The sequence below is a fragment of the Abramis brama genome (assembly GCF_963993115.1).
Source record: "Abramis brama genome assembly, chromosome: 9".
Lineage (NCBI taxonomy): Eukaryota > Metazoa > Chordata > Actinopteri > Cypriniformes > Leuciscidae > Abramis > Abramis brama.
This window is the reverse complement of record NC_139971.1, coordinates 33,743,701-33,770,205: the sequence shown is the minus strand read 5'-3', so window position 1 is coordinate 33,770,205 and position 26,505 is coordinate 33,743,701. Positions and strand designations below refer to the sequence as shown.

The window sequence follows — 26,505 nt, the reverse complement described above, 5'->3', positions numbered from 1 at the left end:
AGACTGTCTGTGTGTGGCACAGGGTTGCATTGCTGGACGAAGGGGAAATGCTCGAGCGGCGAAGAAGTACAACGTTACACTTTTAAACGTCCCAAACCTCTTCAAATTCGGAAGTATCTTTTTGGCAGTGTTTTCTGGGGATTACACGAACCTTTTTTTTCGCGCCGTGGAGTTTGGCGTCTCTTTATTTCTTTGCCTCGGAGAAGCTGATTCTCATCGAGTCGCTTCTTGTGATAGAGCGAGCGCACGAGAGATGTTCGCCACCGTTCGCGTCAACCAGGAACCATATTTTTCTCTCAGATATTGAACCCGTGATTAACATTTCAGAAGTGGAACAGTGGAAGTGATTCGGCAGTTCGGGCGCACAAAGACAGGTACAGTGGGCTAGCAGGTTAGCTAACGACAATAGCTCGTTATCCAACCAACCAAGACTTGAAACGCTTCTCACACTCACACACTGACTGAGCTCATCACTTATCACTTTGTCGACTCATTTACGGGCTTCTTATTCGGTTTCTTTCAAGCAATGTGAAGCGCTAGATGAGGTCCTGTCAAAATATCAGTTGCCAAACAAAGAAAAACACCAAATTTCTTCTCAATGTTCCTGTTTTTTTAGTAGCAGAGAATGTGTCGTTTCGCTCGAGCGTGTAGTTTTTTCCCCTGACACAATGAACGGAGTTGTTTTCAAAGTGCAGGTGAAAATGCGTATCTCAACCGCAAGTTTAAATGTCCAACACTCATTTTTACCCTCTGTTTGAATGTAACGGTCTCCTCCTCGTCTGTTTGTTTATTTTTCATTGTTTGGGTTCCAGCAACCGAGATCTGAGAGGATTTTTGCCCCCAGCGTCCAGTTGGCTTCGTGTCCGGCTGATTTTTACAGTACAGTGGCGTGCCAGTGGACACCCCCCACCCAATAGACCTCCAAAAAATAAAGGATACATTTCAAAATGTATCCACAGGGCCGGCATCCGGTAAGTGCATCTTGAACTGATATGGAACATAATTGCTACATCTGCATCAGTTTAGCTGGAGAGCAAGGGCAGAGCCGCCCGTCCATGACGAACGACATCCTGATGTGCATGATGTGCACCTTCATTTGATTTGCTAAGCCCTGGTGCCTGTGATAATGCTTTGAAGTGAAAGAGCAGGGTGGTTGGAAGCACAATCAAGTGGGGTAAAAACCTCTGAAGCCTCTTGTCAATAAAAGAGTTGATGTTGAATGGTAAAGAAATCATCATTGTTCTCTCGTAGGTAAATTTTCATGTTTTTTCACAAGCACCTGGTTTAGAAAGAGAGAGAGAGAGAGAGAAAGAGAGGCTGAAAACAACAGCTTTTTACAGGCGTAGTTTGGCACGCTCAGACCTATCCAAGCGAGGCGACCCCATTTCTCCCGCCGGTGTTTATGTGAGGCACTAAAACGGCAGACCCAGAACTGTAAAGATTCCCCCCCCGCCTCCTTTGTCAGAGCGCTACTGGTGCTCCAGCTATCTCCCAGATGTCACTGTAGCGTGGATGTCACCCCCAGCCCTCATTCAGGCTGAAATATTAGAGCTGCTCTCCCAGGGCCCAGAATGCATTAGAGGCTCGCTCTGCAGTCGGTGGAAAACAAATTTGGTTCTCTGAGGATGTAATTGAGTTTGATTGATGTGATGGCTGTCTTTCAGGCGCCCCACCAGCCTGGTCAGCCAGGCTTCAAATTCACTGTGGCGGAGTCCTGTGACAGGATCAAAGACGAATTTCAGTTCCTGCAAGCCCAGTATCACAGGTAATAATTTAGAGTTATATGGCCGTAAAGTAGCTTGTACAATTACCGCTTGGCCTAATTGTGTTTCACAGGCGAAAGAGGAAAAATAAATCTAATTTGTGTTGTTTTTTTTGTTTTTTTAAGTGTGCTAAATGGTAAAAAATGTGAAGTAAAAGTGCATGATGTATCGACACCATATTGGTTATTAGCTAATGTTATGGACATTTAATTGTAGATGTTTATTCTGCCTGTTTTTAGATTTTTGATTACTTCAGCTGTCATCTAATATTAATCTAAAGTGATTGTGCTTGATTACAACAAAGATTTAACCTATAAAAGCACAAAAATAATTTTAGTACAATAATGGGTAACACTTTATACAAATAAGGTCTCATTTGTTAACATTAGTTAATGTATTAACTAACATGAAATACAATTGTTACAGTATGTATTAATCTTTGTTAATGTTAGTTAATAAAAATACAGTTGTTCATGTAAGTTCACAGTGCATTAACTAATGTTAACAAATACAACTTTTGATTTCCATGAATTAATATTAATAAATGCTGTAGAAGTAGCTATTGTTCATTCTTAGTTCATGTTAACTAAAGTAGTTAACTAATGAAACCTTATTGTATAGTCTTTTTTTTAGTGAATTTTGTTTATGTCTAACTTCACTTTAGCATTACAAAACTTGAACGTTTGCTGATTTGAGTGACAAAATTGTTATTTTATTTATTTGTGATTTTATTATTACTCTTATTGCTTTAAAAAACAGTTAAGTTTTTATTATCAGCTATAATGTGAAAATTATTATTATACTGGTTCATAAATGAAAATATTATTATTATTAATTTTAATATCGCTGCGTCCCTAATTTAAAATGTTAAAATTGATTTTATCACTTTTAAAATGAAGCCTTGTAAAATGTGAATTTATTTGTTTAGCTTCATGTTTGCACTGTGGATTATTTTTGTGGGTGTAAGCAGTGAAAACACATGTTTGTTCAGTAGCTGATTTGTTTTGTTTTCATCCCAGTCTTAAAGTGGAGTACGACAAACTGGCCAATGAGAAGACAGAGATGCAGCGCCATTATGTCATGGTAAGATTAGCCAATATGTAAGCTGCCATTACTAGTAGCTGGGGCGAAGGCAGATGCCTTGTTGCGTGTCTCTCTGTATGTGTGTGTTTTAGAATGTGTTTGTGAAACCCCCTCTGGTGCTTTTAGTTCAGCCTCCTGCTTTATTAAAGGGCCCTGACTGACTGCTCTTAGCCTCGGGCCCTTTCATACACCAACCCTTAACCGTAGGGGTCAATGACCACAGCATTGTCCCCTCTTCTCTCTCCCCCTTTTCTCTCCCCCTTCTCTCTACCTCCCTCTGTGTGTGGATCTGATTATTCTCCAAGGAGACGCTGCTCTCAGACAAATGCATGGCTGTAAATTGGGTGAGGGGTGATGGAGGAGTGCCAGAGGCGTCTGTGGGAAAATACTAGATCGCAACAGAAATCCAAAGTCTCTGCAGCGTTCCGTCTTTGATTACAAGATTTTCCGCACAAACAAACGGCTACATAAATTCAGTGTTAATCTTAATCACGGGCTTAATCATTTACACAACACCAAAGCCCTAAATTCAATCGTAGACATTCATGAGATCAAAACAGCCTCATGTTAGGATTTATGATAGGGAGAGGAAAAACAAAGCTTTCCGTGGTGTAGCTAAACAAGGTTAAACTGTGGAAGTGTATTCTCTTATCTTGTGTAAACATGCGAGCAATGACTTTAACCAATACCCAGGGACGCTAGTTAAACATTCCATTCACAGGAAAAAGCATGTCAGTCAGAAAGAGGAGGAGGAGAGGTTAGGTAAACACCATGTAGAATCCCCATGCTGACTGTTTGAGCTGATAGTGTCAAAATCTAGACTTGCAGAAGGATCAGGGTGTTTTTTTTATCTTTCTTTTTATTATTATTATTATTATTATTATTATTATTAGTTTTATTTATTAACTAGGTTTTGCTAGAACAAGGTGAAGCATTTTAAAAACATATATATTTTTTAATATGGTTTAAACTTTTGATTATATGAACAGGTTTCCCAAAGTCAAAATTGTAAAATTGTCACTTTCAGTCATGAAATTGATAAAATATTAGTGGAAATGTTATAAAATGTGTTAATAAATAGTGTTATTTCCTATTGTTTTTTCTGTTTGAATATAATTTTTGGCTACAAATTGCTCTTTGTGAGAAATTATTACACAACCTTTTGACCAATAAAATACTATTTTTCCCATAAATTTATGGGAAATTTAGTATTTTATTGGTCAGAACGTATGGGAACTCTGACCTCAAAACCAAGTGGGATTTCCATTGTAAACTTTTATCGTTATAATTTAGTGAAAAAGAAACTGTGCAGAAATGAGAGGCTGTTTTGGGACATGATGTTGAAGTGCGCAGCAAAAGCCTGTTCTCCTCTTTTCCCCTCATGTTTCACTAGAATCTGACTTTCTTTTCTCTACTCTCTGATGTGAGGTGAAAATGTTTGATGTTCCTCGGATTGAATAAAAAAAAACCTGAGTATTTTTCATTTCTCTTTCTTTCAGTACTATGAGATGTCCTATGGGCTGAACATTGAAATGCACAAACAGGTATGTAGCCCTTTGATCCGTGTTCACACAATCTTTGAGTCACAGAGGATCCATGCGCTGTGTGTGTAGACGTCAGTCAATGCAGTCACACCGGTGTGTTAGGAGACAAGTGAAGTGCACTCCTTAGAGATGATGAGAGAGAGACTGTAGACTGTGTTCTTTTGAGCAGCCGTTAGTATAAGCTAGAAGTCAGGACATTACAAGCGCACACACAGAGTCACACACACGTCTCTTTTCCTGCTTGTGCTGAGTAGAGTGTGGTCAGACAGCTTTGATAAGATTAAAGTCAGGACTTTGGCAGGAGGGGCCGTGTGATTTAATGACTAAAGGGAGTAGAGTGTGGAGTCCCTATTATGTCAGCACATTTAAGACACCCTTTATAAATTAATGCTAAGGGAAAAACAGACTGCCATGAATTCATCCCCTCCAATCAATTCTTACCCTGCAATTTCTCTAGGGCTGCAACTAACATATATTTTAATAATTGGATAATTGGTCATTTATATCTTTGATTTGATCATATATTCCATATCTTTTTCAATAAGCGCCTGAAGCCAGCATCATGGCCACATTAAACTATATGACCTATTATGACCTTCTTCGAAGCATTGGGCCAATTGTGTTGTGGACTTTTTCCCCTCCTCTGCCATTTAAAAAAAAAAATTCCTGACAATTGTTTTTTTTCCTACTGCAAATTGACATCACTGACAAATGTTATCTGTGCACAGGATAAGAACTGACTAAGTGACTCTTTTCATATTGATATCAACTATTGTTTTTATAAATCAGTTGTTTATTTCCTATTTTTTGTCCACCTTACTACTTTCAAAGTTGCACTTCAAATTTAGGTGACTCTTCCACCGTATTTGCAAAGACTAATCTGATGTGTCTTGGCATTATTGTGATGCATCGTACATGTCCTGTCCCCTAGATAATAATGAGATTGTGCTGTGCACCAGATGTAGTTAGGCCACCTAAGAGACAACCCAACTTCCTCAGCCTGCTCCCCTTCTCCACCTTATGAAGGTTAATGGCATCAGGGAGGAGCTTGTGGATGGCGATCCATCAGTGTCCACAGTGTGAATCTCTGCACTCATCTGTCTGTCAGGGCCCTTGCCCCTGCGATGCCTCCTGTTAACCACTTATCTCCCAACTGGTAGCTAAGGGACAGAAGAGTGAGAGAATAGGAGTAGAAGGTGGGAGGCCTGGCCTTGTGTAAACGGGTTAATCGACTGATCCATTTTAGCGCCTTGACTTTTATCAGGAACCGCCACAGAACCCATGGATGCACTATTGAATTATTCATCCAACGCTGAGCCTAACCTGCTAAAGAGGAGGGAGGTAATGCTGTTCATAAGCAAACAGACAGATCCCACCCTTTTATCCAGGTCTGTTGATCTGGGTTAAACTGAACCCAGGAGCGGATGCCAGACGGGGGGTGGTTAACCAACCGAGGTAGTGTAGATTGCAGGATCCACACCGCATTATTCTCAGCACTGAGGATTTAATTCTGACCGCTAGGCAATCCGTTTCCTCATCCATTCTGTCGTCTCTAGGCACTTTGTATTTTAAACAGTCGTGGCATAATGCGGATTTCAGGATGCACGCTAGCGTCTGATACCTGCAGACAGCCATAGTGAGGGTGGAAATGCAGCTGTAATGGCAGCTGCTCCATGTCAATGAGCTGCTGTGATGACAGAGGTGCACTCACAGCGTAGCTTATTTTGTGAGTTTTTCTCACCTGGTGTGAGACTCAGAAGGAATCTCCTCCCCTCTCCTCGCTGTCAAACCCAGATTGTGGCAGTCAGGCCCGGCTTGACATGAGGACGCTGATAAATGATTTATAAGGGGTGCCCTAGGAAGTGTTTGCTAACTGCTGGATTGTCCTTCTCTATGTGAGCCAAAGCAAACTGACTGGCTCAGTGAGATGAGTACACAAAGCCTCTGATAAAGAGGTGGGAGGATTGGGAAACACAGGCCTGCTCCGTCATACTGTTTATGGTGGTTAGGTCATGAAACCAGGTGAACCTGTACAATGACTCTCCAAACATATGCATAATAGAGCAGGGCTATTTGCAGAGGCTGAGTATGTCAGAGACAAGCAAAAAAAACAAAACAATTGAAAACACAAGCTATCCACCCGTGCAGACCTACAGCCCAGCTCCACTAATGTCGATCAATGCAGGTAAATTTTAGTGCCAGTTCTCAACAGTGCTGCAAGTTAACAACCCTGTTAAGCTTGTGCTCTCACCTCCGCCACACACACATATAGATCTTGTTATACCTTTACTACTGAGCATGAGGCTGTCACAGAGCATTACCACCCTCTCACCCTGGCAGAATACAGGGGCCCCATCAACCTGGCTAGGTCAAGTATTGTTTGTGATGGAGACGCATGCCTGGAAGGGCCAGTTGTTTTCCTCTATATTCAATGCTCATCAGCGTCTCACTCCATTCCGCTGGCGCTGATGGCAACAGACAAATAGCTTTCAGCACGCCATTGACAGCCTGGCCCTGGAGTGCTCTTGAAATGGTGCTAGACAGGTCCGAGTACCTGTAATTGTGTACCAGAGCGTGAAGCTCGCCACTTAAGAGGCAGGCTTTCATCTGCTTAAAGTGACATCCTATTTTTATCCGCAGTTGTAGCTAAAAGCTCTGCTTGTCCAGCTCAATGCACAGCACTGCTTTCATCATAGATTCATATATTACGCACAGCATATGCCGACTTTTTATGTACATCACCGCCGTCGGACATGTTTTCCCCCGACAGCGGGATTGTTTTTGCAAGATAAAGCATGAAGCTTTAGAGTGAGTGTCAGATAAGGCAACCCTTGACCTCACTCGGCCAGCTGTCAACGTTGCGTTAAGCCCTTAAGGAATGTGTTCGATGCTCTCCAGGCCTCTCAGCAAATCCTGTCAAATGTTAGGCTGCTATTGACGCGGTTTATCTTGGCAAATAAGGATTATACACTGAGCTGGCTTTTCAACCAGCATTTTGTTGATGCGTTCTTCTAGTCATTTTTTTCCAGAGTATAGTAGGGTGTCTAAAAGCTGAACTTGTACCCTGCTTGTCACACAAAGTTTGACTATAGCTTTTGAGAATGTGTAAAGCTGGTTTAGGGATGCACAAAATATAATGTTTTTAATGTATTTATTTGTATTTTTTTTATGTATTTTTTTATTTTATATATATATATTTTTATATTTCATACATATTGTCTTTCTAACCTGTTTCAGATTTACAATTTTATACTTTGCAAGCACTTAAAGTATTTATAGTTACTAACAGCAATATGGGCAAAATTATATTGCGCATTTCTAAATGTCAGATTTTTTTTATATTTTGATGTAGCATCATGCTTTTGAAATGGACTTATGTACATAATCTCAGATTGTGCTGAGCGTTTCATTTTTATATGGTCGGCTATAGTATTTTCTTTAATAGCGTGCATGGTTTATTCAGTATTTCCACTATAGCTTGTCCCGACATACAAAGAGAGGGAGCAAAACTTTCTTGGGTGTTACAGAGTATCTTGTACAAAAATATTGTGTCTGGATTCTGCAACCGCTTGGCATTTTCGGCAATATGTTATAAATAATTTCCTGGTCGGCGCAGCGCTGCGTGTTTGCCATTGAAATGAAAAATAGAGCTGAAATTCCTGTGATGTGTTTGTACTCCGTTCTGGCCCTGGGTTGAACTGAGCCTCATCAATTCTATAGATGATGTATCTGTAGCCGAGTTATTTTGCAGAGGCTTTCCTTCCCCTGTCCTTTGGTCTCAGTCAAAGCCAGTGCCAGACCTGTGATGTGAGCTCCTTTCATCAGTGGAAGAGGCTGTGATGTCGGCCGTGCTGTGTTCCTGCTGGCGTCTGATGATGGAAAGGAAGAGGGATGGAGTACATCCTACTGTAGCTGCATGTAGCCTTGGGTGGAGAGCCCTGGCTTTGCCCCCACCCCTCCTTTTACTGTCATGTGTTCTCACAACGACCCCACATCATCCTCCGCTATTGCTCGCCTTTTTATCCACCATTCGTGTGCGGTACTCAGCCGATCGACAGGCCGAAAATTCAATTTAATGACCTGCCTGTGTGCACGTAATATGATTTTACAGGCTGTTACGGTCAAGCTGAGGTACCATTTGCATAATGATCGGCGCGCGATAGGAGACGAGGCCTGCTCGGCTACAGTTGCCATGGCAACGGTCAGGCGGGTGGAGAGAGAATGAAGGTCGGGTCCCTGCGGTGGGCTAGATGAAGGGGGGACTTGGGGGTGGGTTGCTGAGAAAATGAAAAAGGTGGGGTCTGGAGAAGGCAAAATAGGTCTCAGCTCTTGACAGGTCTGGACGTAATCCACCTTTGTTCATTAGACACATTATTGTGATGTGAACAATTTGTGTTCTGTTGTAAAGGCTCATCGGAATGCAAATTTTAAAGGTGTGAGTATCCCTTCAGACATTTGGGCCAAATTTCTGAATAACATGTTCAGCTTTAAATGAATATGGTGTAATTATTTTTATTTTTTTATTTTTTTTTAACTAGGTTGTAGTAATTTTTTTTTTATTATTATAAAAGCACTGAAGCAACAATGATGCTAAAATCTGTTGGCTCTGACTGCTGCTGCTTAGACAGTGTGTAAAAATTTTGGATGGTGGAAATTCATAAATTTGGGATTTATAAAACAGCTTTTTTGTGGTCAGCCCTTAAGTCTTTTATCACATTCGTCTGCTTCCAACATGCCCTCAGGGACTGTCTGCATTATTTAACATCTGCTAAACAACAGGAGTTGGCAGTCATTTTGTTGTGGAGACATGTAAAATGAACGGAATCAACTTCTGCAAGCTTTTGTTTTTAGTGCAATTACAAATCAGTGGTGATAATGGTAGAGATGAAAATGTGAAGTTCAGAGTGCAAAGGAAAGTCTTGTGTGCTAGTAGAATGTACCTGCAGGCTAATGGCAGCTGAAGTGCAGTGCTACTCTTAACACAGCTCCAGTGTATCTGGCTCGTTCTTCGTGTGGTTTGGAGTATACACTCATCACAGCTGTGCTCTCTCTCTCTCTCCCCTGGGCTCTCATAATGTTTTAAATATTTCACATGTCAATATCACGCAGTTTGGAGTGTGCCGAGTCAAGCGGTTCTGATTGCCGTGGTAATTGGCTTAATCGTTGGGAAACGCTAAAAAAGGCTTAGTGGTGCACTTTAACAGAAGTAAATGAACCCTTTTTTTTACTTTTTCCTCTTTCTTTTCCTCTTCCAGACTGAGATTGCCAAAAGGCTCAATGCTATTCTAGCCCAGATTATGCCTTTTCTGTCACAAGAGGTGAGTTTTATTTGAATTATAGCTTCATTTTAGTTTTAGATGTAGTGTTTTGAGCTTTATAAAAATTTGAAACCATATCTTTTCTCCTAAGTTGTACTGTTTATTATTATTTAAGAACTTTTAGATTTTGTAATTTGCTTTGACTCTGAATTTAACCAGATTTTCTCTACCTCTTGCAGCACCAACAGCAAGTAGCACAAGCTGTTGAACGTGCAAAGCAAGTGACAATGACTGAACTAAATGCTATCATCGGGGTACGTGGACTTCCCAATCTGCCTCTCACCGTGTGTATACCTCTTTAATTACTTTATTTGACCTTAAGAACGGGGTAAACCTGCACTGTTGTAGATGCAAAATAACCCTATTAACTGATTTAAAGATTAATTTTGGAATTGGTAGCTTATTTTAATCATGTGCAGGTTTGCCCCTACAATGAATGCCTTTTTAATGTTTTAAAGATTGAACTGTGTGCTTAATCTGATTAAAATGTATTTGTGGATTGAGTGAGGAAGTGGATGCATTTATAGGTGTATTAGGGTCAGAGTTGGCGTTAACTGAAAACTTTCTGTCATAAACCGAATTCACAATATTTTAGTGTCTGATTAAAAAAAGAGAATGATAGAAAATATACAACCCAGTCCATTAAAGGGATGGATAATGATTATTTGCAGCACAATCTCTGATTAGGTCTCACTTTTCTTTACCTATTGGCTCATAGCTGCATTATTGTTTCTCTAATGTACAGCCGGACACTGTTGACCAAGCTTTATTTAGTCTACTCTATATGTGGCAGGAGTGTTCTTAGTGTCCTCTGTCCCCTGAGTTTGCATCTAGAAGCTGTTCAGAGCTCTCTTTCAGCATTAGAGGCTGGATACCTTTAATTAGATCAGGTTTTTCAAGAGAGGCTCATTCCTCTCTGCTGACCTGGATTGTGCTGGGAATTAAAGACAAATAGGATCTTGCACACATATCCCTGAGCTACCACAGCAGTTCTTTTCCTAGAATTGCCCACAACTCCCTTCTAAACGTCACTTATTGATCAGGGGCAAGTGACCCAGATCCCTATCAACATGTAGGCAAAAACAAATCTGACCCCTGTACATCCAGAAGTAAGGCTCGCTCTGATCTGAGCCTGCTTTGATTTGCCGCCTTTAGATTTGATCTACAGGTGAAGAATCTGATAATCATGGGGTGAAGGTTTGAGGGTGGATTTGTGTTGTCTGATATTGGAATTCAATTAGATCCTGAGCATTGACACTTACTCAGAGATAATTCCAGGAATCAAGTCTGAACGGGGTAGTCATGTGGTCGCTCTAAAATGCCACGTTATCTCCAGGAAGGATAACCGTCTGATAGCTTTGATGTTGTATTACAGCAGCCCAACTGACTCTTAATGACTCTTAATCTTTTAGAACTCATCAAAAAGTTGAAAAGCAGGAAACATACTTTCTTGTCGGAGAGTTTTTTCTTTGAGTAGGGGGGTATTTGTAATTCACACAGTAGTAGGCAGGATGTGTGCACTCACGCAGGTGCCATAGTCCTCATAAATAGTATAAGGCAAAGGTGAGATGTGAGCTACACGTACACACACACACACTCTCTCAGAGCAAAAACCACCAGCATCTCTTATTGATGAACCTCAGGGCTGGTAATAGGATGCATCTAGGGCAGCAGCTTTTTTTTTCTGCTGTGCTTTGACTTTGATCAGAGCTCTTAAGATGGCCTCCTCTGGCAGCTCAGCATTTCTGCCCTCACCAACAGTGTGTGTGTTTATCTACAATAGCCCTATTTATTTTAAAAAAGCATAAGTATTTATATACACATTTTATATTGTTCTCAGTTCTTTCTCCCTAAGCTTAACTTCCTCTCTGTTTTGTTTGGACTGGTCTGGTTGTCAGGAGTTTATAGGCTGTGGTTGAGTTTGAAGCTTGTAGTGGTAGGCTTGGCAATATATGAAATATTCACAATTTGCTGGGTGTATAAAACTAAGCTGCTTAGTTTTGTTGATTTTAACATGCTTCTTATTTATTCATTAGGTTTTCAAAAGAGCATGTCATTAGACTTGTGACTTTTTAATAGCGTCTTTGATTGACACTTGACTTTAGTATATATTGCATTAGAAGTGGTACGTTTGATTTATTTCCGGGAATCAGTTAAAATAGTCACATTCAATTAAATGATTTAGTGCTCCAATTCAACTATTTGTGAAATGTTTTAGTGAAATTATTTTCTTTTCTACCATGTACTACTGTTGCATTGGTGCAAATACATAAAAATGAATTGGCTATATTTTTTCCTTCTGTTTATTTAGTGGAAAACATGCATTTGATTATTTTAACTAGGCCTAAATTTTTACTGTATTTTTACTTTTACAATTTAATTGGCTGCTTGGTCAATGTTAATTCCTCTAATTAAAAGAAGAAACAGCCTTTTCAAAACTAAAATAGACACATGTAATATAGATATATCTATTGAATGTTGTCCAAAGGCAAAAAATAAAATAAAGATATGATTGTTTTAGCTATATTTCCCAGCTCGATGCAGTGGGCAGTCATCTGCTGTGGATGTATGGATAGATCTCTATTAAGACTGCCCCCATCTGTGCTGTGGGCCCAATTAAGTGTGTTTGTGGCCGAGAGGGTGAATCATGGGGCTTTATGTTTTTGAATCCCCTCAGGCCTGCATGTTGCATGGTTACAGCACTAAACTCAGGATGGGGTTGTTTAACATACACACCTGAGAATAGAAAAAGGCGCTTGTCTGATTTAGCCACTTATCTTTTATATGTCCATTGTTAATTGTTCACACTGGCTCTAGACTCATTGTTTTGCTGTAAGAGGGAGAGATTAGCACCAGTTGAGACGGTCTTTATGCAGGAATATTAAATTACTGGGGACATTTTATTTCTTTATTTTCTTGTCTTCATAGCCGGGTCTCTAATGAGGGTTCTCTTATTGTCCATGCATATTACACATCAGTGGCTCATTAGCTGGAATGAGCAGGGAGGGTTCTCCCCCATGAATCAACGGCTTCTTTAATTTCCCATGTGGTCAGTCATCATCTCTAAAGCCACACTCAACCCCCACCCTTTTCACTAGCGGTTCACCTCACTTCCTGACACATCCACATGAACACCCTAGCACCTACACTGTTTCTCTCTTACAATCACTCACTTCCACTCTTGTCTCACTATCTCTCTTCTTTTCTCTTGCCCTTTCACTCTCTCTTCAAGAACATGCACCCACCACCCACGTTCAGTGCCACGGTACACACACACTTCCTTATCACATCTCCTCACAGATCCACACTCTGAGGCACAGCTCATAATTGGCTTGGCAGCTCTGTTGTGTTGGGGAGGGTAAGGTTGCAGGTTCAAATCCCAAGCGGAGCTCTTCTATATACCATTCGCTCTTCTGCCAATCTCAAAGGCCCGAGTCTCAATATACAGCCAGCTGTGCAAATAATCCGCAAAGCTGTTAGCAATTATACTCACCGCGAATAAGGGCCTGTGATGGACATCTTAATAATGATTTACCCACTGGAAAAGGGCAAGCTTTTGGAGCATTCCAGACTTATAAATAAGCCTTTAGTATTGATATTTACTTATGGCATGGCATTAATGACCTGCTGATAATTCTGAAAGGTTGTACCACCATGATCGCCGTACATAGCCAATAACATCTACCCTTTCTAAGTCAAGCCAAAAAAAAAATGTCAGGATTTTTGAAGAATGACCATATATGGTCATTGATTGAATGGTGAGGTCTGTACAGAGTTGGGTGGTATGTGCACTAACAGCCATTTAAATAATTCATTCTTCCTGTGGATGCTAATAAATTGTGGAGGCTGGGTTTTTTGTTGTTGTTTTTTTCTTTATTGGTGGCTCTGCTAAGTATTATTTAACCTTGCTTTAAACTGCTCGCTTCCCATGCTGAGTGGTTTTTAACTCTCGTCAGTTTCCTCCAAGCTTTTCAAATATTGATGGAGGTATTGGAGGCTTGAACGCGTGCCAGAACAGGACCCCTCGTTCTTGGCCGCCGTTGCCGCAGCCGCTCGACACGCACACACACACAAAAGCGGGGCCCAGCTGCTGTTGGAGTGGTGTTTAAAGTTTGGTTTTCTTGAGTGACTCATACTTTGTGCAATAACCAGACCCAAATGTGAGGGAAGTAAATATAGCCGTCCAGCGTTTTGATGGGGCTAAGGAGCAGGTGGTGTTAAGCCAATGAGCTGACAGCATTCCAACGCCTGCTGTCTTTAAACTATCTTAAATAGGGCTTGACGACTCTTTTGGAGAGCAAGAGTGAGTGTGAGAGTTTTATTATTTAATGAGTGAATTTACATGCTTTTTTGTATAATATTCCACAGATTTTGTTACATTTGAGCTGGGAACCTGAAACGTAAAGTCACTAGGTGCACGACACTGCAATTTTTTATATTTTCAGGTTAAGGTCCAATCTACATAAAGACGGGGTTGTTTGCAGGATCCTCAAATATGACTTGCAAGCACGTGAGGATGTAAACATCCCAGGACCCCCGCCTGTGCTTCTGAATTGGCCTCACAGAAGCAGTGTGTTTTGATTGTGGCATAGATTTCTCTACTTTTTTCCCTCTGGCCCACTCTGTTGTCTGTCTCTCCGCAGCAGCAGCAACTCCAGGCCCAGCACCTCTCTCATGCTGCTCACGGCCCTGTGGCTTTACCTCCCCACCCTTCTGGCCTTCAGCCACCAGGAATCCCACCAGTCACCGGCTCTGGCTCGGGCCTGCTGGCTCTGGGAGCCTTGGGAAGTCAGCCACACTTGCCAGTGAAGGATGAAAAAAACCACCATGACCTGGAGCACCGAGGTAAGGAGCAGACTCCCACACTGCTCTCATTTAAAGCCAAGAGAGTGAAACATTAGTTGCTCAGCCATACAGAACTCTTGTGTGAATCAAACGCTTGTTTCGTAACACCCTCCTCTTCAATAATTATTACAGCTCTTATAGTGCTGCTGACATTATTGACCTCCTTAGGTTTTCTTTATAAGAGTACACTACTCTCATGGCTTACCATTTAAGGATGTAGCCTATTTTCAGAGAAGAACCGAAAGTGTATAAAGCGATTGAACATACACATGACACTCTCTGTGGCTTGAATGATTGGCCAAGGTTAATAAAGGACACATGCTAATGGTTTGCTAGCTGTATTGTGTACATAACAGACATATTCTGCCTGCTGATGAAATCCTCTCTTAACTCTGATTTTCAGTCGGTCAGGGTAATTGACTTTTGTTTATCTCTGTTTTGTTTTGCCGTTCTGCCTGTCTTTCAACGCCAACTGGGGTCTGCTGACTACAGAGAGCACGGTGAGTCTCAGGTTTCCTGTTGCCTCAGTTGTCCTCTTCGATTTCTTTGTCTTAATAGCTTTCTTCCAAAACCTAGTGAGCTGCCTACATAGGCAACAAATCTGCACAGGAGATTCAAGACTTTGTTGATTTCAGTAGATTTTGGAAGTTAGCATGTTGCTAAACATTGGATAAAATAATCTATTGGTAGTTTTTATCCGTGTTTTTCTGTATTGAATATGATATATATAATACTTAATAACTTTAAACATTATGAAATAAATTTCTCACTTTGTCCGCCGTTATGATTTATTTACAAAGTGTCGAAAAGCAGCATAATTAAGTTGCATAGTGTTTTGAACAGCCTTCATGTCAGGAGCACTCCTTAAATGATACCTTAATGTTGCCTCCATAGGCGGCTCACTAGGTTTTGAAACGGAGCAAATATGTCTTAGTTGTACTGGGTGAATACCACCTCTTGGCCCATTTCATGCCTAAGAAAATTTCCATTAATGTAAATGTCAAGTAAGATCCTTCATCCTGAAGCACACGCAACTCGTGCACGAAATGGTAATCTGCGTTCATTAAAATGACTAATAGAGAAACAAGCTTTTTATGAAATAAGCACTCACATCTCTCCGCAGATGGGAAATGACTCGTATTACAGTGCGCAGATTAGCGCGGCTCTATAATTTCATCACAATTAAAGACGACGTCGACTCCCTCCCTCCTTTGTGGGATTTATTTTATCCCTCTCCCCTCTTACCCACCCCTCTGCTATCTCCACTTGTTTACCGCCCCTCTCCGCTCTCTTTTGCTAGCGTGATAAATATGTATGAGCACAGGCGCGGGAATTGTTTTCCTCCCTCTCATCTCTGTGCCCTTGTAAAAGGCATTTATTCGACGGGGTTTAAATCTCTCTGATGGCTGATTGTGGCCGTGAGATTGGGTTTCTGCTGGCCCGGCGAGGCCTGAATGGGTGCAGTCATGTCTGAAGGAAGGGGAGCTCCTCTGGCGGTTAGCAGTCCAGGCGCTGTTGTGAGTTCGCTGCTGCCGTTGTCTAAGGTCATCTGATAGCACGCTGGTGACTCTCCTTAATGAGTCACGCTAAGCATCTCTTTAGAAGGTCAGACATCATGCAAAGAGAGCGAGAGAAACAGAGACTATTGGGCGTTCGGCCCAGTCTGCTACTTCATCTTCTCAGCTGAATCCTTTTACGCTTCCAGTGATCTGGCCACATTTTCCCTTGTGAATCTTGTTGCCTCACACTGAGTGAAGGCTCTTGGGACAGGATGAGTAAAGCTCTAGGAGAAGGGATTGTTTTGAGAAAGTGCCCAGAGAGCACTCAAAGTCCTGTTGCATATGGAGCATGCTTGCTAAAGACTATGAAGTCATGAAATATTTTTACAGCGCATTATTGTGAGTATGGGCGGTAGCCTCAAGCAGAGTCATCCACCATTTCCTAAGGATATAAGTCCCCTTTTCCATTTTTCTGCCCTGTAGTCACTACAGGCCCACAGTGTGCTGAGGGAAGGGTACTAGGTGATCAATGGCTATTACATGCTCCCACACACACAGCCAGAGTTGGACTTCTCTCAGATAATGGGCAGTTGTTCGACAATAACGTGCTGCTCAGGTCTTCCTGAAGCTGTTTGTTGTGTCTTTTAGAAGATGGAGGGATTGAGGTGGGGGAATGAAGGGAGGGCAGTAGGGGAAAGTAAAAACAAGCCCCGCTTTGCTCTGGTTAACTGTCTCTACTCTGTAGTGCAGCCAGCACATTTTTCTGTGTTTAGTCTACTGTGGGTTGTTAGATACAACTTGGTGAGTCTCACTATATTATGTTAGGCCTGTTTTGGGCATTCGAGTTGGATAGCTGGAATGAATAAATCGCTTTTGGCTTTTTAAGTGTGCGGTTTTGGAGTGATAAGAGCTACTCTGTCCTTTTTTTTTCTCTCCTTGCTGTTGATTTCCGAGCTTGGATCTCCTTCAGATCCGACAGCTGTGAAGTACCTGTCATTGTAATAGTTTTTGGCTCTAAACTCAAATAATTTGTCACATTACATAAAACCAGAAATAAACTTGAATCAGGTTGAATCAATTGGATAAAAACTATTGTGTGCTGAAAGGGGTTGATGGGTCCTATAGGCTATTTTCAAAGCAATTTAGAGGTCTTGTGACAGTGGAAAACAGTGGAAACCACCTGCAGATCTGCATGTAGAGATAAATGAGTTGAAATAAAGTCTGCAGTCTGATGGCACACTTTCATATTTCCCCTTTGTCTCCTCCTCAGAACAACTCCATCTCTCCATCAGACAGCCTGCGCACAACTAGCGAGAAACACCGTGGCTCCTCCGATTACAGCTTGGACTCCAAGAAACGCAAAGTGGAGGACAAGGACAGCATGAGCCGATATGTGAGTGATGTTACCTGAACCTCCAATAAAAGATTCTTGTGTAACAAAATGCTAGGGATACTAACTAGTTGACACATTGTGTTTTCAGGACAGTGACGGAGACAAAAGTGATGATCTGGTGGTTGATGTTTCCAACGAGGTGAGAAAAATATTTTATGTTGGGACTGAGAAGTTATTAGAAATTGAATGCAAATTTTTCTATTTAATTTGTGCTTTTATTTTCATTAATTCAAATGAAATGCCATCAATTATTCCTTGCATGTATGGTCTTATATTTAACTCCTTCCTGTTATATATTTGCGCTCTAGGACCCTGCCACACCCAGAGGCAGCCCTGCCCACTCCCCTCCTGAGAACGGCATAGATAAGCCCCGCCCAGCAAAGAAGGATACGCCCAACAGCCCCGCCTCTGTGGCCTCTTCCGGCAGCACCCCCTCCTCTAAAAACAAGGAGCACGGCCATGTACGGATCTTTCTCTCACACTGTCACACACGCACATCTGGCTACATTTAATACAGAATGCTGCATTTATGTGTATCAGCTCTATCTGGATTTTTATACTGTAATAATTGGTAGCACTGCAAGATTTGATAGAATATGGGTCTGTGCCACTGAAGCAGAATTATAGGATATGTTTGATGGGAGGGGGCAGCTAGGGAAGCCTGAACGCTCTGTGATCTTCCACTCTCTCTAATGGCTCAGGAGTGAATGTCTGTTTCCCAGCCTCAGCTTTAAATACATCTGTAAATGTCAGGGATAATGCATTCCCATAGCTGGATCAGTCGTGTCTTCCCTGCTAATAACTCAATGCGTTTAACCATTCTGGGCCTCTGCATCAAAAAAAAAAGATTAGAGGGAGAAGCGAGGGAAGGATAAAACGAGCCTCATCTCCATTGTAGCAGTAATGGGTTTGGGGATAAATAGCAGGGTTTATAGTTTCGTAGGAGTAGTGAGTTTGTCAGAATTGGATTGGATTAGGTTCTGGCGGCACTTAAATCTTCTGCCTGGATGCTGCCTCGTTTGGGGGATTTTAACTCTGTTTTCTCTATCTCTCTCTTTCTCCCTTCTCCTCCCTCTCTTCTCTCACATCTGCAGAATGACAAATCCTCCACGCCCGGTCTCAAGTCCAACACCCCCACGCCTCGTAACGATGCCCCCACCCCGGGTACCAGCACCACCCCTGGGCTGCGGCCCATCCTGGGCAAGGCTCCGATGGAAGTTCTAAGTGAGTTCATAATCAATGTCCGCAGAGGTGTCGTTTCACTCTATACTCTATACTGATGGGCCGCATCGTACAACACAAACACAGCCAATATTGTAACCAAAAGAGAGTTCTTTGCATATGGAAATAATCCAAAGCTTCAGCAAATTTTTAGGCTTGCCTTTTTAACAGAGCTTAAAGCAGTTTTCGTAAAACTAGTCTTTGAAGCAGCTCAGTGTAGGCAGGTCTTTGATTGAGATTTATCTCCCTGTTCCCGAGTTCAGCTCCTTTCCCCGCGGTTGACTGATGCTGATTTATGATTGGCTGTGTGTCTCTGTGCTTGCAGCCGCCCCTGCTCTGCGCACCCCCCTCTCTTACCCAACTCCCTTTGCCATGATGAGCCACCATGAGATGAATGGTTCTCTGACCAGCCCTGGAGTCTATGCCGGCCTTCACATCTCTCCTCAGATGAGTGCGGCGGCTGCTGCTGCCTACGGACGCTCGCCCATGGTGAGTGTGTGTGTGTGTGTGTATGTGTATGTATGTGAATAAGTGCCTTCAAAAGAAGGGGTACAGGGAAAAAAATATTAACAGATGCATCATGATCCTGGATCTGTTGAAATTTTTAATTAATAATCTTGTAGGAAGTGGTTCTTTTTCATGTACAACCACAGATAACAATATTCATGCTCTTTAAAAACAATAGAATTTATGGTTTCTCTAATGCGGAATTGCAATATGTGTACAAATGAAAGCTGAACAAGAGTTAACATAACATGTTTAATTGGTGGGTCTGAGCAGGCAAATGTTTTATATGTGAAATATTTACACATAATTTGGCAGTAGGCCACCTGAACTCCCCAAAGATTTGTGCCGCTACGCTTCTACTAAATTTTTTTGATGTATTGAGAATTATTTTGCAATCATATATGTGACTCCCTGAAACAAAATCAAATAAAATCCTAAGGTGCCTGAAGATTCCCACCCATACTCAAAAGTTGGTCTGTCCCCCACCTTACCTTTCTTTTCCAATTTCTGCCTCTCATTTCTTTTTATTTTCTTGCTCGATTTCAATCTCTGTCTCTCTCACCCAAAGCCCACAACCTGAGAGTGGAGGGAGTGCATGAGGTGATGTAGTGTGTGTGACTGGGTGTGAAATGAGCGTTACATTGACTGGGCTCTCAGGCTACCTGACTGCCTGCCGTCTGATTGCTTCATCCTTTCGGTTAAATGAAGGTGCAGGGCACAAACCATTCCTCTGTGGTTGCATGGTTTTTTTGCAGTAAACATTGATCTAGTCAAGTTAAAGGAATATTACACAGCACAAAAATCTAAACAGTCATCATTTACTCACCCTTATGTTGTTCCAAACCAATAAAATGCCAAGGAGAAATTTTGAAGAATTATACTGAATTTGTTTCTCTTTTTCTGTGCATAAACAATGAATGGGGGCTGAGGGTTTCAAGCTTAAAAAAATGCAAAAATTAAATAAATCATGGTGCACTCCAAACTAGAATCAACTGTGAATTGAATCAACTGATTAATTGAAAAATAATGATTTATTTACATATTTTGGACATTTTTCACACACAGCTATTGAATGGCTCCATAAGACATGAACCATAGGGCACAAGTAATATGTACCACTTTTTTAATAAATGCAGACCGTACAGGTTTCAAACTGCATAAGAGTGAGTAAATAAAAAGTGAATCTATGCACAGGTCTATACTGTATAAGGCTTTGCTTGTGGTGTTTGAAATGTGTGTTTTAATACAGATCTTTGTTGAAATGCAGCATGTTCTGTTTTGTTTCTGTAGGCGGGTTTCGAGCACCCTCATATGAGAGCTCCCGGCCTCCCTGCCAGCCTCACCTCAATCTCTGGTGGAAAACCGTAAGTGTCCGTCAAAGATTAAATGATCATAAATAACTTGTAGCCGCACTAGACCTTTTTCTTTCCCCACGCTATTTATGTAATGGTTCCATGAGAGTGCTTAAGAGCACAACCTTTTCCACCTCTTAATACCTCATTTCAAACTACTTACTCATATTGCTGTAATTTATTTAATTAACCCACTTCAATCAGTGCGCTGTTGACTGCTAGATTACTAACGAGGTCTCTCTCTCCTTGTCTGTCTGTCTCTCTCAGAGCCTACTCTTTCCACGTCAGCGCTGACGGACAGATGCAGCCTGTGCCCTTCCCTCCAGATGCTCTCATTGGTCCAGGGATCCCACGCCATGCCCGTCAGATTAACACACTCAGTCATGGGGAGGTTGTGTGTGCCGTGACTATCAGCAACCCGACTCGCCACGTCTACACTGGTGGCAAGGGCTGTGTTAAGATCTGGGACATCAGTCAGCCTGGAAGCAAGAGTCCAGTGTCTCAACTTGACTGCCTGGTAAGGGCCAAAATCATACTTAATAGAACTATTGCTCCTCTTATTGTTTATATTATATTAATAAAGCTTTACATACTTATAGCACCTTTTTAGTTGATTCTAAAAAGTAACATCTCATAACATTGAAGTATTTGTGGGAATATTTTATTGTCCCTCTACAGAACAGGGACAACTACATTCGGTCCTGTAAGCTGTTGCCTGATGGCCGCACACTTATCGTCGGAGGGGAGGCCAGCACTTTGACCATTTGGGATCTTGCCTCCCAGACACCCCGCATCAAAGCCGAGCTGACCTCCTCCGCACCGGCCTGCTACGCACTGGCCATCAGTCCAGACGCCAAGGTGTGCTTCTCCTGCTGCAGCGATGGAAACATCGCCGTCTGGGACCTCCACAACCAGACCCTCGTCAGGTGGGCCTATTTCAGGATTTCTTTTTCTTGTGAATTACATTTTCTTATGTCTTTAAGATTAGAAGCAAAGCCTTTCTCTAAACCCTTTACTTTTTGTGATTTGCAGGCAATTTCAAGGCCACACAGATGGTGCCAGCTGCATTGACATCTCTCATGATGGCACCAAACTCTGGACAGGTGGCCTTGATAACACAGTCCGCTCCTGGGACCTGAGAGAGGGCCGGCAACTCCAACAGCATGACTTCACGTCTCAGGTTAGGCCACAGCACAGTCGTGGAGCTTTGAAGTCACGATGAAACGGTGACAGATCTTTTCTACTGTATTGTGACATACATCCGAGTTTATCAATACTGAAAAAGAAAAAATGCAGTGGTGTTCTATGCATCGGTTGTTGATTTAGATTTTGAAGTATGGTCATTGCATTCAAAAATGTAGGCAGATAAGTGTGAGTATGCAGGGGCGGGTATGACTAAATTATCTGAAAAGTCCTGCATACATCACTGGAGTCTGTTTCACCAGAAGATCGAGTTATGAAATATTCATCATTATTTTATTTTTAATTTTTTTAAATGAAACTTGCATGGATCAGTAGTTCACAATATGACCTAAAACATGCATTTGAAAAAAAAAATGCATTTTAATTTCATGCTGGCTTCAAGTGCAAAGCTATGGCGCTCAACTTGTGTCTGTTCCCCCCAAACGCAGATCTTCTCCCTGGGCTACTGTCCGACGGGTGAGTGGCTGGCTGTTGGCATGGAAAGTAGCAATGTGGAGGTGCTCCACCACACCAAGCCTGACAAGTACCAGCTGCATCTTCACGAGAGCTGCGTTCTCTCTCTCAAGTTTGCCTACTGTGGTAAGAGACTTATTCAAGCTTCACAGATTGAGTGCAGACACTCTATACATATCTTCACTAGAGCTTTTGCTTGAAGTTATCTTAAAGTTATACAGCGGCACTTCTGCACAGCACAGTGACAGAACCTTGACTGTCCATTGTTTTGTTGTTTTTTTGCTTTCCATTTTTTTGCTTTCTGTGCATATCCTCCATTTTGCCTGAATGTACTCTGAACATAGCTCTAATTATGTTTGATTTCCCTTGACAAGGTAAATGGTTTGTGAGCACTGGGAAGGACAATCTGTTGAATGCATGGAGGACTCCCTACGGCGCCAGCATATTCCAGGTACAGAGATCAATACAGACTGTCTGCAGGAAATGTGTGGGTTGCCTGAATCAGTAGAAAGGGCACAGTGACCGCTGGCTGACAGGCCAGGCCTTGATCAGCGGAAATGGGCTGGAGTATGTCATTAACGCTGGGTCCTGACCACTTAGTGCGGATGTGGGTCCGCGTGTGTTGCTTGCATCTACCAGCTTAAGAGTAAATAATGATAACCCTTCAAGTGTTTATGACTGAAGGGGCTCGGCACGAACGCTAATGCATCATTTGGTGGGGGGAGAGAAGTGCTTTATATATACAGTTGTCAGCATTTTCTTTGAGTAATAGAGGATGTCTGAAGAGTTTTATGCAGGCCCTTTGTGGCACATTTGAAGTTAGTATTTACATATTTTTATTTCACTAGATTTATTGTGGCTTTTTTTTTTCCCTTCTCGCAGTCAAAGGAATCATCCTCGGTCCTGAGCTGTGACATATCAGCCGATGACAAATACATTGTTACAGGCTCTGGAGACAAGAAGGCCACGGTGTATGAAGTGATCTACTAGACTGAGAGGTAACAGACTGGAGCACTCAGGCCTCTGGAGGAGGAAGGGGACACACACAACTTCTCACTCCAGTGACTCTCCTAGTCAAACAGACAGGAACAGCCCTTGTCTGTCTGACTGTCTGTCTCACACTCACTGACTTTTTACTGACTGACCGCAGAGGTGAACGAGTGTATGCTGGGGTGACCCTGGACTGAGCTGCCTGGACTAAGACATGAATGTGCAGCCCTACAGACCCCAAACACTCGCCTGGTTCATATGGCACTAGAGAACACTTGATGTTTCCTTACTTGCTGGGTTTTTTTTTTTTTTTTGCTTCAAACATTTCTTTGTTGGATTTTGTTTCCTTATTTTTTCCCCTCACTATGCAGTGAGAATGTTCCATAATGCATTGTGAAGCAGCGCTTCGTTCTGAAACTTCATCTGTGTGGAGGGTATGTGAAAAGTGTACATAATGGAGTATTAAAATGCCTTTTATAGATTTATATTTTGGTGTCCTGTTACACTTGTGATGGTTCTCTTTCTCTCTCTCTCTCTCTCTCTCTCTCTCTCTCTCTCTCATTCTCTCCTTGATGCTTCGTTTCCCCTTCGAGGTTTGGAAATTAGATTAAGACGTTTTTTCTATGAGGATATTCTATTCCGTTTTCCCCTCCCTTTGAGAAGTTCATTTTCCAAGCTGACCTTTTATGGAAATCTAATTTACTTTTTTCTTCCCTCCTGAAAAACAATTTTGAGCTAAATCACATTACAGAGGCGTTTTTGTAAAATGTCCTGTGGATTTTTTTTTTTTTTGAGTGGCTTAAACCCGATGCAAGGCACCTGAGACTGCAGTTGAGACTCCACGGGGAGGGAGTCAGTTCTCAAACAAACTCCCTGTCTGCTCTGCCTTCCTGTGAGAAAAGAGAGCCTGCCTCGTACAAGCAGACAGTTCCTCAATGGTGCACTCGGCCCTGGATTTTGATATTTACCGATTAGTAGAGGACTACTTTCAATCCTGTGACTTCATTGTGCTTTTGTATGACCAGCACATGACATCATCTCTTGTAGTGGAAGACTTGGAATTTGGATCAATTGGTTATTTTTTTCCCCCTTTCTTGAGTCTCAAGTGACACTGTGTTTTGTGTGCATAGTGCTCCATATACAGGAAACACAAGAGTAAAATGTCTGCCGATAGGCTAAATGGACTGTAACACCCTGGCCTAACGCACAGACACGCATTTACTTACTGTCCAGCTTGTTTATAGCATCACACTTGTTAGTATGCCCCCTCCCGAAAATAAAGAGAAAAGAGCTGCAAGAAGTGGACACGTCTCAAAATACACACCAAAGTATGTAGCAAACTGTGTTGTCACTGAAGATATGTACAGTTGTTGATAATTCAATAAACTGTTTTTTTGTAAAAAAAAAAAAGAAGAAAAAAAGAAAATATTTAAGAATGTCTCAGTGTTGTAAACTAGACACTCACCGTTGGCCTGTTCGGTGGGTATTGTAATGGTGCATCAATGGAGAGTTGAACTTCAAGGCACTTAAGGGGAAGAATGACGCAAACCCTGCTCTTCGGCCTCTCTGAATGTTCTGTTGGTAGTGGAGCACTCTTATTAGGAGGTCAGCTGAGATGAATGCCCTCTCCAGCCCTTATTTTCTGTCTGTTCCTCTGTATAGCGAGGGGCTCTCTTTGAGAGCTCCATCCCCTTGCCTCTTTAGTGATGTTTTTGTAAGACTATAAAAGCAGAGACGGATGGTTTTGGCTCTGAAACGCTCTCTGTCTCTGCTTTCCTCTGCTTGTTTCCCTTTCTGTAATGCCCCCCCACATAGACACAAGTGTGCATTTCCTGAGTGCATCTATATAGCAACCCCTCTGCTCTTCTGGAACTTTCCTCCTCTCAATCAAGAGGTTGAGGGGCCGTACAGGGATGAAAGCTTTTACTCCCTCCGAGTGCCTGACACTGGACGAGTGGATGGGCTGTCAGTCGTTTCCGTCCCTTTTCATGTTTTCAACAGATCTGCTGGAGATGAAGACGGCTTTTCATTTACATCTTGTATTTCTTATTGACAATGAAATCAGGTAAGCCTTCAGAGAGCTGTGATCTTGGTTTCAAGAGAGGCTTGATCTTTGTAGGAGCAGCTTTCATCTGATTGGTGCATGGGAAAGAACATCCGTTTTCAATACTTTTGCTCTGTTTAGGTTAAAACTCTGTTCCAAAACCTAGTGAGCTGCCTCTGTAGGTAAAGTGTGTTTCAAAATTGTGGATCTCTTCCTATGATGCAAAGCTGAATTTTCAGCAGCCATTACTCCAGTCTTCAGTATCACATGATCCTTCAGAACTTGCTTGGTGCTACATTTATTATTATTATCAATGTTGAAAACAGTTGTTTAATATTATTGTGGAAACTGTGATACATTTTTTTTCAGGATTCTTTGATAAATAGAAAGTTTGAAAGAACAGCATTTGTTTATTTTTTTTGGTAAAAATAAAAATTAATAGTCTTTACTGTCACTTGATAAATTGAATGAATTTTTGCTGTATAAAAGTATTTTATATACTGTATATGTATTTTGCTAAATGTACATAGTAAATTGATATAGTATATATATATCTTTCAAAAAATATATATTTTATCAGTAGTGGATGTAGAATGTTCCTAATCAGTCACTTGAAGTTCCATTCTGATTAGGATGCTGCCTATGTAGGCAGCGAGGCACCTCACTAGGTTTTTGAAGCTTCTTTGATCATGCAATGAAGTAAGTACACACACACACCTTTACTAGTAACATGATTGCCAATGCCAAACTGGATTTTCCCTGTCCATTTTGTGGTTATAATGCTATGGTGCAGCAATTACGGATCAACAGCAATGTGCTTCTGCTGGTGTGAAGTTACATTCCCTTTTAGCCAGTGGAGATGGACAATGTTTCGACTGGCAAGGTCCTGGCACGGGGCTGAAAGACTGTAATAATGGCCTAATCACCTGAGCATTGCCAGGCTTTGGCTTTATCTGACGTGGATGCGAAAGCCCCCTCGGTGCTGTGTGATTACAGCGTTTGATCTGGGTAATAATGTCTTTACTGTGGCCCTGTCTGAGCCCTACGGGCACTGCTCTGCACTAATCCACACAGTGCATTCTAGTGGAATCGCGTTACACAAAGACCACCAGAGTTCTCTGCAGAGGAGTGGGAAAACTGGTGGGGGTTGGGGGGTGGACGACTGTGGTTGCCATGGAGACAGATCCCTTTTCTCTGCTTTTCAATCTCCCCTCCTCCTTTTCTCTCCCCTCTGCCACCTCCTCGCTCTTTTTCCCTCTATTCCTCTCCTCTCTGGCTGCCTCTCTCTCC

The 26,505-nt window shown here is 41.9% G+C and overlaps 1 protein-coding gene across 1 annotated transcript; it reads left to right on the top strand.

The window, feature by feature from the left end:
* tle3a (TLE family member 3, transcriptional corepressor a) lies at positions 1–23,656 on the top strand. The gene is made up of 21 exons (XM_084124423.1): positions 1–374; positions 813–971; positions 1,665–1,765; positions 2,783–2,846; positions 4,346–4,390; positions 9,646–9,708; positions 9,888–9,992; positions 14,352–14,553; positions 15,046–15,053; positions 17,323–17,445; positions 17,534–17,584; positions 17,754–17,906; positions 18,540–18,669; positions 18,992–19,155; positions 20,464–20,537; positions 20,793–21,042; positions 21,204–21,451; positions 21,558–21,705; positions 22,157–22,307; positions 22,556–22,632; positions 23,064–23,656. The coding sequence occupies exons 2-21, from the start codon at positions 948–950 to the stop codon at positions 23,169–23,171; spliced, it is 2,289 nt and encodes a 762-aa protein (XP_083980549.1). The 5' UTR covers positions 1–374; positions 813–947; the 3' UTR covers positions 23,172–23,656.
* The last annotated feature ends 2,849 nt before the right edge of the window (positions 23,657–26,505 follow it).